At 31.0% G+C, this 16,114-nt stretch overlaps 2 protein-coding genes across 4 annotated transcripts; both read left to right on the plus strand.

Annotated features, from left to right (window-relative positions):
- Positions 1-992: 992 nt before the first annotated feature.
- LOC129314093 (probable disease resistance protein At4g27220) lies at positions 993-9,290 on the plus strand. Its single transcript, XM_054957465.1, has 5 exons — positions 993-1,100; positions 2,085-5,153; positions 5,679-6,311; positions 7,905-8,396; positions 9,257-9,290. The coding sequence occupies exons 2-5, from the start codon at positions 2,553-2,555 to the stop codon at positions 9,260-9,262; spliced, it is 3,732 nt and encodes a 1,243-aa protein (XP_054813440.1). The 5' UTR covers positions 993-1,100; positions 2,085-2,552; the 3' UTR covers positions 9,263-9,290.
- A 226-nt stretch (positions 9,291-9,516) lies between these two features.
- Positions 9,517-15,836, plus strand: LOC129312490 (uncharacterized). 3 transcript variants are annotated; one of them, XM_054955129.1, is made up of 8 exons: positions 9,517-9,819; positions 11,554-12,245; positions 12,324-12,502; positions 13,368-13,429; positions 14,141-14,225; positions 14,305-14,388; positions 14,753-14,845; positions 14,986-15,836. In XM_054955129.1, exons 5-8 carry the CDS (start codon positions 14,168-14,170, stop codon positions 15,336-15,338), a joined length of 588 nt encoding a protein of 195 aa, XP_054811104.1. In that variant the 5' UTR covers positions 9,517-9,819; positions 11,554-12,245; positions 12,324-12,502; positions 13,368-13,429; positions 14,141-14,167; the 3' UTR covers positions 15,339-15,836. The 3 variants fall into 3 exon arrangements, with proteins under 3 accessions (XP_054811104.1, XP_054811103.1, XP_054811105.1); XM_054955128.1 differs by lacking the exon at positions 9,517-9,819 and having other exon boundaries at positions 11,434-12,245; XM_054955130.1 differs by lacking the exons at positions 9,517-9,819; positions 13,368-13,429 and having other exon boundaries at positions 11,434-12,245.
- The last annotated feature ends 278 nt before the right edge of the window (positions 15,837-16,114 follow it).

Consider the following 16,114-nt stretch of genomic DNA (forward strand, 5'->3'; position numbering starts at 1 on the left):
ATTTTATTTTTAAATGAAAATTATTAAGTATATAATTTATTTGTAAACATGTATTATATTAGTTAACCTAATTATAATTGAAAGTAATAACCCATCAAGATTTTAATTTATTATATTAAAATACTAGCTTAATAACATAATTCTTAAATAAAATATAAGCTATATATGACAAAAAAAAGATTATGAATAATACAAAATTAGAACATGATTTCATAATTAAACTTAGCACATCTTCACTATTATTCTTTTTATTTCATGATCCTATATATCATTTATTTCTAATTTTGTAAATAAAATGAGAAAATTAATTTCATAAATATCTTTCGAATGATTTTATTTTTTTAAATTTTTAAAATAATTCATAAGAACTTTTTTAATAATTTAAATGATAATTTTATAAATTATTTCATATAATTTACAACTATATTTAATTTTGTGAAAATGCTTTTATTGGAGACAAATGTTGTCACGAAAAATAATTATACAAATTATTTTTAATTTTTAAATTATTTTTTATAAAAATACTTTTCATTGTGACATAAGTCCACTCTTGGCGGCAACTATTAAAGGTTGCTATCAAAAATATACTTTTGGCGGCAATATTTAAAAATAGCCGTGAAAATTTTATTTTTTGTCACAACTTTTGGTGGTGACATATTGTCACTGCCAAAAGACCACTTTTAGTGGTGACTTTTTCGGTCGTCATTAAAAGTTGCCATAAAAAATTATTTTGTTTGTAATGTAGGGTGTTGTAAATTTGTTTTTTGATAGAAAATTGTTTCTACAATAAAATTTCATTGTTTATTACTTTTGAGATCACTTGTTTGATTCACAATCATGACACCAAATTAGGCTCTAGTAATGTACAACTTTTAAAGGTTGACCAATGACCATATGTTAAATTTCTGCTGAGTTTATCCTTATCAATAATAGATCATTGACATAGACCAATATGGCTTTTAATTTATTAATTTTTATGACCGCTTGCTATTTGAGGCCATAGGTAAGGAATCCCAACGAGGATCTTCCAAAATTGTTGCATGAAGATCTCCTCCTGTGTGTCACAATTCAGGAATTAATGCATTCTGCACGTCAAGATGGTATATATTCCAATTTCATGATAAAGCTTAGGAGATTAAAGTACAATTTGAATTGAACCATACAAAAGGAGAGTACTAACTAAGAGTATGTTTGGTTTTTATTTCAAAAACTATTTTTTTCCTTAAAAAACTCATTTGCATCAGTATTTTGAATTTAATTGTTTTCAAAATTATTCTCATTTTTGTTTTTAAAGACAAAAAAACCAAAATATCTTAAAGTTGTTTTTTTTTTGTTTTCAAAACATATTACATTTAATTATTGAAAAATATAGTTAGCTTGACCAATTTCTATCGTAAACAACCACAATTAATCATCTATGCAACCATCATTATTCGCTTATTTTTTAATTATAATTTTTTTAAATTAGCATAACTAAACAGAATTTCCTTTTGCTTTGTTTTGAAAAACAATTCTAAAAATTGTATTACAAAATAATTTTTAAAAACAAAAAAGGGGAACAAAAACTAAACAAGCCCTAAGTAAACATTCAAACTGAAACTATCACCTCTCATTACTTCCTACCATATGGTTCCATTGTCTCACAATCTATGGTGTCTTTCACGTTTTAAGCAATTCTTTTTTTTTTTTCAATTTTCTTTTGGATTACATTAAGAAGATTTGAAAACTTGACCACCACGTAAATCCCATCCTACTATGCCATTTGAACTAGTCCCAAGTGACTACTCCTTTATCCAACTTAGAAGCTATGCCAATCCAACTTGAAAACATATATACTAGCCATGTTTTTAGCTTAGAAACTATCCAGCATGACATTTGTACCATTTTATTATTATGAGTAACAATATGTTTTTACTCCTACTCTATTTAGTCACCATACCTCCTTAATTTGCATGTCTGTCAAATTTCTGTATCATTGTAAATCTAGCTTTCACATTCAATCATTATCATCATTGTGCACTAATTTCATAGCCAAGATCTAGATAGCAAGATAGACTAACCATATTTCCTCATATCCATGTTAGATGGAGGGTTTCCTTCTTGACGTTGCAAAGGATCAAGTTTCGAATTTGGTGAATCTAGTGAAAAATGAAGTTCAATATTTATGCTGTTTCAACAGTTATGTTGAAAATTTTTGTAAAGAAAGGGAAAGGTTGCTTGCAAAGTGCAAGGATATCAACATAGATATGGGAAAAGCCAAAGGTGCTTCAAGAGTTACAAATGAAGTGCAGCAGTGGGCAAGTGAAGCAAATAGTCTCATTAACTATAACATTAAAGCAAAGAAGTGCTTTTTTGGCTTATGTCCTAATTGTTGGTGCCAATATCAGTGCGGCAAGGAATTTGCACAAAAGACTCTGCAAATAGAAGACCTCCTCAAAAGATGTAATAACTTGAGCATAGTGGCAGGTCAAGTGGATGTTTCAAGTATAAAATACTATTCACCATAAATCTTCCTTGATTTTGAGAGTAGAAAGTCAAAGTTCCAAGAGCTAATGAAGGCATTAGAAGATGAAAATTGTAACATGGTTGGATTACAAGGCTTAGGGAGAACAGGAAAAACCTCAATGGCATTAAAAGTCGGTGAAAATCTTGAAGGATCTCAATTTGACAAAGTTATCTTTCTTGTTGTGTCTAAGCCTCCTGATTTCAAAAACATTCGACGTGAAATTGCAAGACGTTTAGATTTGAAATCAAATGATGACAAGGAGGAAGAACTCTCGAAGAGAATATGGTCCAAAATCACTAGTATGGAAGAAAAGCTACTTGTAATACTAGATGATATGTGGGAAGAGTTTGATCTCAAGAAAGAGTTAGGGATTCCATTTGTTCTCCAGCGTAAGGGTTGTAGTGTACTAATAACTACACGCAACTTAAACATTTGTCAAAATATGGGATGCCAAAAGACAATTCAACTAGAGAAGCTACATGAGGAGGATGCATTGAAGCTTTTCCATACAAATGCTAGTATTAATAATTCCACCATTTCTAAGAGTCTAGTTCAAGATATTGTGAAGCAATGTGGAGGAGTACCAGTTGCAATTGTAGCAGTCGCAAGAATGTTAAAAAATTGGCCTCCCAATGATTGGAAGATTGCTTTGAAAACCTTGAAGAGTTCTAAGTCAATACTTGATGTCAATGATGAAAATTTAAAAGATGTTGATAAATGCTTGAAGTTAAGCTATGACAACTTGAAGAAAGAAAAGGCCAAAAAACTCTTTTTGATATCTTCCATGTTCCCAGAAGATGAAGAAATTCCTGTTCAAGTTTTAAGCAAGATTGGTATAGGGTTAAGCTCTTTTGGAGAAAATGACAAGGATTATTCAGAAAGAATATTGGAAGTGCATGCTGCTATAAGGCAACTCACAAGTTCTTCTTTGCTGTTAAGTAGTGAAAGAGATCTTGTGAAGATGCATGATTTGGTTCGTGAGGTGGCCTTGAGGATAGAAGACAAATATATTCAATCAATCACAGATTTGAAAAAGCCTATAAAAGAGAACTTGAGATATTTGCTTTGGAAGAATGATAACTTTCCTGATGAATTTAATGGAAAGAAATTGGAGTTCCTATTAATCTTTTTAAGTGGTTCAGAGGATTTAGATCGCTCAGAAACATTCTTTAATGAGATGAGAAGTCTCAAAGTTTTCATTTTAGATCGCTATAGTTATTACCCAAGAATTCAAGTCCTATCATTGGCAAATTCACTTCAATCATTAAAGGAGATTCAAACACTCATCTTGAAAAATTTAGAGTTAGGAGACATCTCTATCTTAGGAAACTTGTTGAGTCTTGAGACTCTTTGGTTTTATGATTGTTCAATCATTAAATTACCAATAGAATTTTTGAAATTAAAGAAGTTAAGATCATTGGAGGTAGAAGAATGTGAAATTGAAGAAAATAATCCTTTTAAAGTGCTTGAAAGATGCTCACAATTAGAAGAGTTAATTTTTATTGGCAATAGGTGTGATGAAGAAGAAGAAGAAGATGCAATTTCTCAAAATGGATCTCCTCTTACATTACATAAATATTGTATATCTTCTAATCATCTTTCATATTATTTTCAAAATCATGGTTCCATGTTAAGATGCTTTATAATAGACGAACTAAGTCATTTAGTCTCAGATGCAACATTTAAGAAACTTGTGAAAAGAGCCGAGCTTCTTATCTTGGAAGGAGAGCATGAACAAAGAATATGGAAGAATCTTGTCCCTGATCTTGTTGCAATAGATGAGGAAGAAACATTGAATGATTTGATTATTCTTCATTTGAGCTCATATCCTCACTTGGAGTGTCTTGTAGATACTAATGGTCATAATTCTGGTGTGACTGCTTTTTGTAATTTGGTTGAACTACACCTCTCTAGAATGGACATTGAAGATTTATTTTCAGGTTCTCAACCGTCTAACTTTTTGGAGCAATTAGAGATCATGAGGTTGAAGGAGTGTCAGAAATTGAGGAGCATATTTTCCAAAAGCAACTTCAACTTATGTCATCTAAAGTCTATAGAATTGGAAGATTGTCCAATGTTGACAACAATTTTCCAACCATGCACGGCTCAAAGTTTGAAGGAATTGAAAGAATTAACAATTAGAAATTGCAATGAGCTTGAACACATCATAGTGGGTGAAGATGGCAACAGTAATCAAAAGAGTTATGACTCATTGTTCCTAAAATTAATAACTTTTCAAATCAAAGGGTGCAACAAATTAAGAGTAATATTTCCAATCCTATATGCTAGAGGCCTTCCACCTCTAGAAAAGATAGGTATATATGAGAGTGAGCAGCTGGAATACATATTTGATAAGTTACAAGAGGGGGAAGATGCTATGCTCCCCTCACTGAAAGAGATGGAACTTTGTGGAGTACCAAGACTAAGTGGAATTTTTAGAAACTATGAGCAACTCAAGAGTTCATCAATGCAAAAGCCATCATCTCCACTTTCAAGACATAAGTCCAACAACATACATCAAATTCCTACCACATGTGCTCTCTCTTGGGTTCGAGCATGTTGTTCTCTCAATAAATCGAGGCCAGCTAGTGAAGAGACTAATCTTATTGTTTCTCATCATGGACCACTTGACCGCACAAACCTAATGGTATGCTGCATTTGCCTTACTATTTTCGTTCAAGTGTCTCATATATATATATATATATATTGTTCAAGGAATAAAAATGTAAATTGCCAATTATTTCAAAAGAAGAAAAATGGTTCACAATTGAACAAAGTAAGGTTTGAACATTGAAAATATCTGTTATATGAATTGCCAATATTTAAAGGTAATTTGAAATATTTTTGGATGCAAAATTGAGTTAATTTGTAATAAGATTTTGCAAGTGCATTTGTTAAAAATCTTTTTGGTAAAATGGTAAGACTATAAATACCTACACATGTATATATCTGCGTGCTTGTGCCTCATGTGTCTAGAACTATAACATCAATTGAGTATAATCAAATACATATAAATATAACTAACATACTATATATATAACCGAATAAAAAGTTTTCATGTATATTTGATAATTAAATGAAGTGCTATTTTCATAGATTCCATATCTCCATGCATTTCTTAAAAAAATTAAATTAAGTGGTTCAATTGTTGAATAAAAATGTCTATTTGCAGGGATTATTCGCATCAAAGAAATGGATAGATACTGCTGCTATTATTGGTGGACAACTATTCCTTGTTTGTCATATCAAGAAGATGAAACTTGTAGATTTCTCCTTAAATTCAAAATCAACATTGTTCACTTTATCCATGGCATCAATGATATTGTGGGAAGAATTGACAATAAAAAAATGTGATGGATTGAAGCACTTGGTAACCAACGATGAAGATGATTATAAAGATCAAAAAAACTGTAGTTCCATTTTCCCAAACTTGAAAAAGCTAAAAATCAAGGAGTGTAATGACATGGATTTTTTATTTCCATCCACAATATCATTAGAAATTAAAAATTTGAGGTCTTGGATGATTAGAGATGCTCCTAAACTAACACATATTGTTGGGCAGTACCATCATGAGGATCTTTCAGCAAATCAAAATCAACAAAATGAGCAGCACTTTGATCTTCCTACTTTGGAGTTCCTCTGCTTTAAAGGTGTGCCAAGTATGATAAGCATTTGTGTCCAGAATTATTATTTCTTGGTATCGCCATCTCTTCATACTATTTTTTTGGACAATTGTGGCATCATATCTTTTACTGATTTGATCATTTGTCCAAGTGAAGAATGCTTGAATTGGGAAATCACAAAGGTAACACTCTTTTTAACTTACTGGTATTTGTTTTGCTTTGTCCATCATAAATGACTCTTTTTGGTTAACAAATTAGATCTCTATTATTTTTCCCAATTTTCTTATTATACTACATGATTAATGCCTTTTTTCTTTTTAAAATCTCACTTATTGTCTTAATTTACTTGATATATGTCTTGATTTGTTTATTATAATAGTTTAGGTTATATAATTAAAACTGATAATATGGGCTAGCTCGCGAGTTATGGGTTGGCCTACAGTAGGTTTTGGGCTTGGTGGAACGAGTTGGTATGACCCACATCCTATATGGTCTATATATCGACCAACCTACATTTATGGGCTAACCTACCAATAAAAAATGCTTTACTGTTTTTTTAGTGTTTTTTACAGTAAAAAAATATATTTTCTACATAAAAACTAATTATTAAAATAACAAAAAAAACCCCTTCTAAATCCTTAAAAAAACACAATACAAATTTAAAATACATTAATACAATACAAAATAAATATATATACTATCAACAAACAAACATAGTAAAATGTTTAAATTCATAATATTAGAGGCTTTATTAGAAGTTGATATAACATTAGTTTGAGTAGATTTTTTCAAAGCTTCATTTGCCACAAACAAACGAACAAAAAGTATTTTCCTGTTTTTCTTCTGGAAAAAGTGGCAGGAAGGGGGGAAAAATATACAATTATATGGTCTGCGAGAAAGGTGGAGTTATGTTTAATAATTACGCTCCTTCTCTCTGTTTTTTTTTTTAATCTCTTTCCAAATATAACATTTAATTTTATGAAATTAGAAGATTTGGACTCCAAAAAAAAATGAATCCCATACACTTCCATTTTTTTGTATCATTTCTTTTACAAGTTATAACATTAAGTACTAGTGTGGGTCGTCAAATTGAAAAAAAAAAAATAGTATCTTTTCACGCCGTCTTCAAGAATGACAAAATAATTTTGGCAAAATATCTAAAATATTTATTTTAGATTTTTATTAAAAAATGGACGAATAAAAATAACTTGGTTAGAAGAAATGTTAATAAAATCGAGATGTGAAAAATTATTTGTGTAACATGTTTTGTTTAGAAATTTGAATGTATTGATTTTTGGAAGAAAAAAATAAGTGGACTAACCCACTAACTTACAAGTTAGCTCATTAGGGGTTCAAGTTATACAATGTGGGCCAAACCCGACCTGCATTTAAAGAAACTCATTTTTTTCAACCTAACTTACCTTTTTTGGCAGGTTGAGCCCATGGGCTTAACCCATATTATGAGCTTTAATATAATCTGATATAATAATTTACTAGAGCTAATTTTTTCTTTTAATGACATAATATTCATATGTTTGATTTATTTAGGATTGTTCAAAGTATAGCATGGTGACAAAAACTATTTTTTAAGATTTTAAATTTGATGAAGGAAAAGAGAAATATGGCAATTATATTAATATGACAACAAAAAAGTGAACAAATCAAAATTTGACCAAAATGACGGCTTTTTGACAAAATATAACTAATTACTAAACACTAGTTAAACTTGAAAATGAATTTTGTTTATTGTTTGGTTTCAATTTATTTGTCAGCAGGAAACAAACGTATCCAGAGATGGAGTCACCAACTTACAAGCAGTCCAAGGCCCATTAACTCAATCATTGAAAAATATAAAGGATATGAAACTCCAAAACTGTTCAAAGCTTCTATCATTGTTCACTCTACCGACTGCCTCAACGATTTTGTTAGAAAATTTGACAATCCAAAGTTGTCACCAACTGAAGTACATTGTAGAAGTTGAAGATAATGCTCAAGTTTCCACGAAATGCCGCTCCATTTTTCCAACTTTAAAGAATCTAGAAATTGATGATTGCAAAGGGTTGGGATTTTTATCTCCTTCCTCATTACCATTATCTGTGCAACTTAAGAGTCTCAAATCTTTGACTATCAAGGGTGCTTCTGAGCTAAAATGTGCTATTGGGAAATACGAGCATGAGGATCATTTATCCAGTCAAAATCAACATCACGAGATGCACTTTGATCTCCCAGCTTTAGTGTTCCTTTGCTTTCAAGATGTCCCAAATATGGTAAGCATTTGGATAATGAATAATTTTAGATTTGAATACCGCCATCTCTTCACACTGTTTCTCTGGATCATTTTAGATTAATTGTTTGTCTTGAAATCTTAGGCATTGGCTATACAATAAAATACTACAGACATTTAAAACAGAACAATTTAATTTGTTCTTAAAACTGTTACAAAAAAAAAAAGGAAACATTATCAATCAATTATTTAAATTAACATATAAAATCACGTCATTTAGTACCAAATATATCTTATATTTCTATTTTCTCCCTATCCTAATTTGCTTGTCTTTTCCAAAATCGTATATTTTTGGATGTTACTTTTTCATTGATAGATATGATGAATAGAAAAAGAAATTAATGCAGAAATTATGTGTGTGTGTATGAGTATATATTACAATACGGAATTTTCACAAGAATTAAAAGAAAATAGAAAAAAGAAAAGAGATTAAAAGATAGACCTTAAACTAATAGGTTAAAATGAACTTTTGGTCTTCTAATTTTATATAAAGTTTCAATTTATTTTTTAATTTTAAAAATATATTTTCATTCATCTAACCCTAACACCGTTAGTTTTAAATGATTATTTTGTGTCAATTATTGTTATTTTAAAAAAATTAAACTTAATATGTTAATATTTGAAAATGTTTTGTTAATATTTAAAAGTTTAATATATAAATTTTTTGTAATCAAACTAATGATATTAGGATTAAAAGACTAAAAAATACTTTATAAAATTAAAAGATCAAAAAGAAACCTTATGTAAAGTTAAATGACTAATATTCTTTTAAAATAATTTTTATATGCAGATTTTATTGATTATTGTATGCATTGATATGCACATAATTTATGTATTTGTAAGGGCTAGATTTATCCACAAATGCAGTTCATCGAGCTTTTCAAGCTACTCAAAGCCTCACCATGCAATTATTGATCAACATTAAGAAGATGGAACTCTTGAATTGTGACAACTTAATATCATTGTTTGCTCTACATGATGGCCCAATCCTTTCCTTGGAAGAACTGACAATCATAACATGTCATCAACTAAAATGCATTGTAGTAGATGAGGGAGGTCTTACAACTCATATGAATCACAAATCCATCTTTCCAAAGTTGAAACGACTAGAAATTTTAAAATGCAATGCAATGGAATATGTGTTGGGAAGTAGCTCTCATGATGACAATTTATCTCATCAGAATCAAAATATCAAAACTTGCATTGATTTTCCTGCTCTGGAAAATCTAAGGATATATGATGTGCCAAAACTTGTTAGCTTGTGTCCTAAAAACTTTTGTTTGAGAGGGTTATCTCTGGAGGCCATTCACTTGGATATTGATAGTACTTCTATGTTTAGCATCAGATCTTTAAATGATTTTATGTTTTGTGATCATGCAACACAACAAGACTCCACAACCACAAAGGTATGACTCTACTTTAACTTCTCTCCTAGTCTTATTAGTAATTATTTTGAACAATCCTAGTAGATGTTATTTGATAATTTGAGTCATGATTTCATATATATATATATATATATATGCATTACAAATTAAAATTAAAAAAAGATTTTATTTATTTACATTAATCAATATTGAATTTAAAAAAATGGTGAAGGACAATTGCCTCTGTTTTGCACGTTTGTGGTTGAATTTTTAATCACTTCACACATTCACATATTTTAACGTTAATGATAAGTTAAGTTTAATTACAATTGCCCACAAAATTTATTAACATATTAATGTTGAAAGGTGAGAATGACATATACTCCTCTTTCCCATTCAATGAGTCCTAGCTAATCCCCATTTTTTCAGAAAATAGAGTCTTGTTAAATTCTCATTTGCTTAACACATTTATGCATTTCAGTGTTAATGTTTTGGTTTATTAGCTTTTCCATATTTGGCTAAGGATAAGAAGCATATTGTCATGCTATCAAGTTTATCTAATTCAATAATTGTTACCATATGAAATGGAATCATGATCTGAACATCAATACTCTCCTACTATTACTAATCCATTAATAAGCAAGTCTTCGCAACTGCCTGTTAACGGCCATGATTAATAGCTAGTAACATATGTGACTCTTTTAACCTATGTTAAAAGCTTTGTCTAATATTTGAGATGAAAATGTCCATGTACGATCGGTATAAATAGGTTTCAAAAGTTGTGCAAGGATGGTCAAGCAATAACAGAGTAATTTCCTCCTATTTGATAGTGTTTAATTATCACTTGTTCTTTTGAGTTTCTATACCACCATATCCCAATAAACAAATGCTTTTTTTCACTATTTTTTTATTTTTTATTAATTGAGTAAGAATAATTTTATATACTTTAATTTAATTTGATTCTTTCTTCCTCCCCTATTTTTTATGATGTTAAAATGGTGAAGGACAATTGCCTCTATTTTTCATGTTTAACAATGCTAGTGTTGCAATCACTTCACACATTCACATATATCAGTGTGAATGGTAGGTTAAATTAGATTACAATTACCTACAAGTTTATAACATATTAAATGTTGAAAGGTGAGCATCACACACTCGCCTTCCCCATTCACTGTGTCATTTGTTAGTGCCTTTTTTTTCTTTTTTGCAACAAAACAGAGTCTTGCTGAATCATATTTTGAATTCACTCAACACATTTTTGTGTTTCAAAGTTAATGTTTGGTTGATTAGCTTTTTCATATTCTATCAAGGAGAAGGAGTATACTGTTATGCTAGAATATGTTTGATCTAATCCAATAATTGTTATCAGATCTTAATATCAAATGCTTTTATCTCTAATTTTTATGATTAAAAAGATGTGAAAATTTTTAGAAAATAAAGATTTAAAAAAACTCTTTTTAGAAATGTAAATTTGTTACCAATGACTTATATTGCGGTATGGAGGAGGTATGTGTTTTTAGTGTTAATGATTGGGCAATTAGATTTTCCATAGTTTGTTAAGAATAAGGAGTATTTTTGTTATACTTGTAGGATGATTTAATTCAATAATTGTTGATGGATCTTAATATCAAATTTTTTCTCTAATTTTTATTTTTTTATTAATTTGTTGAGAATAATTTTATTTACTTCAATTTAATTTGATTATTTCTTCCTCCCCTATGTTCTATAATGTTAAATTGGAATGTGATATTGATGTTGTGTCTTTGTATTTTACAGGCAACTAAGATATGATTGCATGCTTTGAAAAGGCTTAAAATAAAAAATTTCAAAATAGAAGAGATTTTCAACTTGAAAAATCTGGACGCAAAGAAAAATGAAAAAAGACTTGAACCATTAACATCAAGTTTACAAAAATTGCTGTTGACAGATTTATGGGAGTTGAGGAATATATGTGTGGGCCCCAAATACATTCTAAGCCTCAACAATCTCTCTGTGTTGGTAATCAGAGGATGCAAAAAGCTTGAAGTTGTCTTCTCTACCTCTACATTGAGAAGCCTACCACGGTTACAGTGGGTATAGATATGGGAATGTGAAGAATTAGTTGAGATCATTGAAGAGGATAATGAGGAAAGTGCTGGAGATCATTTCCCTCATCAACCATGCTTCCCAAAGTTAGAACTGCTGAGTGTTGAGGGCTGTCACAAGTTGAAGTATTTGTTCTCTATCACAAGGTCTGGTACCTTTCCTCAACTAGAGGTTTTGCAGATAGGAGGTGCCTCCTCCCTCGAGCATGTGCTGATTAGACCAGATGCGTCGAAAGAAATGGCCAAGAAGGAACTGCTTCCAAAGCTAAGATGTGTAAAACTGGAAAGAAATCCAAGCCTCATGTAACATCTGCCATGGGATTGATTTTCAAACATTAAAAAATCGCTCAACAGTGGATAACTGTCCGAAATTTTCTTTTCATGGTATGCATTCAAACATTCAAATTGAAAACTATTATTATGTGATCACCATAACATGACATTGGAAAATCTTACTTGCAGAAACCATCGCTACTCAGCATCAAGATGGCCGAAAGGATCTTGATTCCAATGTTGAGGCAAAAATAGAGGAGAAGGTTTCTTCACATCCAAATACAAATCAGTCAGGCACGGGAGATACCAAAGAGAGCCCAAGTTTGAAAATCCAAAAATCCCAAATTGGTTCACCAAACTTCACAAGGGTATGTCTTATTTCACCACCTTGTGGACATAATCATGTTTGCGACAGTGTTTTAGCTATAAAATGCCATTAACAATTGATATATATTCTATATATTTTAAAGTTATCTTGTGAATAGATACATATTTTTTATATAATCTAAAAGTTGGTAGAAAATATTGTAGCTAATTATATTCTAATACTATTTCACAAACATGATTATATCTACAAGCGTATAGTACATGCTATCAAAGTATAAAATTATCAAATTTCTTTGTTTTAAAATTATCTTCTGAGACATGATTTATTTTTAATCCAAATAATGGAAGCAAAAATATTGAATTTGATGAGATATTTATATAAGAAATCAACAAAAGTTATTTTATTGATGAATTCCGCATGACTAAAACTTTTACAATGAATATTGGTTTGGGCACTAGGGAAAAAAGAAAGAAATTGTTGAAGAGGATGTTATTCTTGAAATGCCAAAATTGATAAATTTACCATCTGATTCAAAAGCCATTGATCAACCAATATGTGTTTCCTAATCTGGTCTCTTCACTTTATTTTGTACCTAGCAATAGAAAAGGGGGGATCAACTATTGAGTACTCTTATTTATTTTTTATCTAAAATCATAAAGAAGCAAGTGCTCAAATGACCTTGAGATAACTAATATTCACATGTAGAACATCTCTAAAAGTGAAATTATTATTATTTTAAATATATTATAGGTTTTATGCCTGATGGCTATAACTTATGCATGATGCTTTAATCATCTTTATGTATGATGAGTTGGTTGGCATGACTAAATTCTATTTCAACTTATGTTATATCGATAAGAGTAGATTCTGAATGATAACTACATATCTGATTGAAAATTCATTAGATAAATTGTATATCAGTAAGAGCAGGCCCACAACAAACCACGGGACAAAAAACATATCGAAGGTATATCTCATGGTATTTGATGGTACTCCAATACACACACACACAGTAAAATATTAAGATCATGTTTGTGACAAATTAAGAGTAATAGAATGCGGCGTACTAGTAATCAATATATGTATATATATATATATATATATATTACTGTTTTCTATTGACATTATATTACTTTTTGCTAAATATGACCCCCCCACGCACGCACGCACAAACTTGTATTAGACGCAGCCATTCTCTAGTATATTATTGTCTGCCCTTTCTGTTTTATAGTTATCTATCGCTAATACTCAATCACAAACATTATCATATCCACAAGATTGGATCAAATACTATCATTCTCTATGAACAATAAATTTTCTCTTTTAAAGTTATTTTATGAAAGGATAAGATGTGCGTCTTTTCATATAAAAGTTAGCAAAAAAATCCCAAAAAAATAAATTTGACAAGGTATTAAAAGAAAACAAACACGATTATATCTCCAAACTTGTATTAGATGCTTCCATTCTCTAGTACAAAGATATCTCCTTTCTCTATTTTAAACTAATCTTCCAATACATCATTTATTTTTGTCCAAAAATAATGCCAAAAGTGAAATTATTTGGAGAACTTACATCCCAGCTCATTAACTTCTAGGAAGGTGGGCTTCTTGCAATCATTTGAGCATTTAATATATTAGCTATTGTGATAATGATGATGATAAATGGTCTATCATATAAGGAACCTATTCTTACTGGCGGTAGTACAATGAGCTCAACTTCAAAAATTTTTGAAGAAGAAGAAGAAGAACAAGAGGAAGAGGGAGGTAAGAGTAAACAAGATCCACTACAGGTCTTTATTTCAGGGTTCATATCTCACATGATTGCTCATTTTGGGCGTTACAGGTGGCTTGAGAACAACTCGAAGATACCGAAATCACGAGGCAGTGAGTTCTTCACTGGGAAGAGAGCACGAGACTACCATTCATGGTATCTATTGCTTTCTTTAAATGAATTCCTTCAACCTTTTATTTGTTAAACATGTTTATATATATATATATATATATATTTTGTTATTGGCAACCCTTCTGTGCTACCCATACCAGTTATTTTAAACGAGCAAAATTTTAAGTCAGTCTTGCTATTGAGTCATTTGTCATTAAAAGCTCCCTCAAAGTCTACTCATGGCGAGTTTCATTAACGACCTATTTTACTATCATTTCTTTCATTTTCTTAGTTAAATCCCAGTATATTTCATATTCTATCTTCGCTTTATATTCAATCAGGAAGAAATATCCATGACAATGTGATTAGTTGTTGGGTAATTCTTACCAAATATTGCTTCATTGTTTAGGAAGTAATATCCAAAGTGGTGCTGAAACCACAGACCAACGAACTCATGCAGCATCTCATGGTGACCAAGCAAACTCTAGTAGGGACGTTAGAGGTGATTCACCTAATCCCTGCTGCTGATCATATTGCATTAACTAGTTGACTTGATTCCTTCCTTTGACCTCCAACTAAGCATCTTTCATATCCTTATTTGATTTAGTGGTCTCATGTTCAAATGTTACGGTTTTTTGTCAGGCAAAAGTGTTAAACATCATGGCGCAACAAAGCCAGAAATTGTTGCTGATGCACAATCGTCAGTGTCACCATCTTTTGCTCCTATAATGATGTCACCTACTTTTACTGAGACTAATCAATCTTTGAATGTTGCTGAGGTGCAAGAGATAGTTGATAGGATGAAATTAGAGGGCTCTGAGACTTCCCTCTTGGCAGAGGCACTCAAGACTCACCCACAACTGTGTTTGTCTTCATATGATCGAAGCACTCAAATGTTGTGCATTTCCTATAGGGTGTTGCTTGATATACTCAACATTCTTACCACCAGGACTCCCTTCACCATCACTGAGGCAGACGAGAGTGTTGGAAGATAAATTAAAGGATGCATGTCTTCTAGGCTTTGACAAGGACTGGCTTGAATCTATCAAGACTAGGGTTTTTAATTGTGATTATGTATCCGAAGTTGATTGCTTCCATGAAATTCTAAAGGGTTTGGATTGTGATCTCAAGGCCAATGAGGCAATGCTGGCGGCTACACGCAATCAAGAGGTAGAGGCGGCACGAGTGGTCGAAGTGGCTCAAAAGGACTTGGATGCCGCACTGCAAGTGCATGCACGCGTTATGGCAAATCACACTCATCTTCTGAAAGCACGCCAAGATATTCTAGCAAGGCAAAATCAATGCTGGGAAACAATTGCTGCTAAAAATAGACATTTTGGGTTTTAGCTAGGATTTCATTTTTGTGCTTTATATTTTTTTTTTTTCATGTTGGAGTGAATGTAAATGAATGCGTTTTGATGGTACTTGAATAAGTTGGGAAAATTAGGTTTTGGATGATTCCTCAGACTGAATAAATCCTGGTGTACTGATTTGTTTGGGTGCAAAGACACTGAATGTTTAATAGCTGATTCTCGATATATATTAACTTGTTTACTTTTGAATATTAAATTGTGGCTGTCAACATCATTATATCAACATACAAGAAAGCTCTGTTTTTCTTGATCTAAAACAGAGCATGGTGAGATCATGTTCGAGGGAGGAAAATATGCCTCCGACCTTTTTTTTTTTTTTTTTTTTTGCCAAAACTGTGTGACCTATATTTAATGGTTCCACTTTGACTATGTTCTACTAAGACTCTCATCAGTTCAAA

This window comes from Prosopis cineraria, unplaced genomic scaffold (assembly GCF_029017545.1).
Source record: "Prosopis cineraria cultivar Desert tree isolate PC_DT_omini unplaced genomic scaffold, ASM2901754v1 PC6, whole genome shotgun sequence".
Classification (NCBI taxonomy): Eukaryota; Viridiplantae; Streptophyta; class Magnoliopsida; order Fabales; family Fabaceae; genus Prosopis; species Prosopis cineraria.

What these genes read in the sequence shown, in the direction of transcription:
- LOC129314093 (XM_054957465.1), top strand. Translation starts at nt 2,553, where the DNA reads ATGAAGGCATTAGAAGATGAAAATTGTAACATGGTTGGATTACAAGGC. An exon ending in TTGACCGCACAAACCTAATG is followed by an intron (nt 5,154 to 5,678) that starts GTATGCTGCATT and finishes GTCTATTTGCAG; the next exon opens with GGATTATTCGCATCAAAGAA. An exon ending in TGAATTGGGAAATCACAAAG is followed by an intron (nt 6,312 to 7,904) that starts GTAACACTCTTT and finishes ATTTGTCAGCAG; the next exon opens with GAAACAAACGTATCCAGAGA.
- LOC129312490 (XM_054955129.1), top strand. Translation starts at nt 14,168, where the DNA reads ATGAGCTCAACTTCAAAAATTTTTGAAGAAGAAGAAGAAGAACAAGAG. An exon ending in AGAACAAGAGGAAGAGGGAG is followed by an intron (nt 14,226 to 14,304) that starts GTAAGAGTAAAC and finishes TGGGCGTTACAG; the next exon opens with GTGGCTTGAGAACAACTCGA. An exon ending in CTCTAGTAGGGACGTTAGAG is followed by an intron (nt 14,846 to 14,985) that starts GTGATTCACCTA and finishes GTTTTTTGTCAG; the next exon opens with GCAAAAGTGTTAAACATCAT.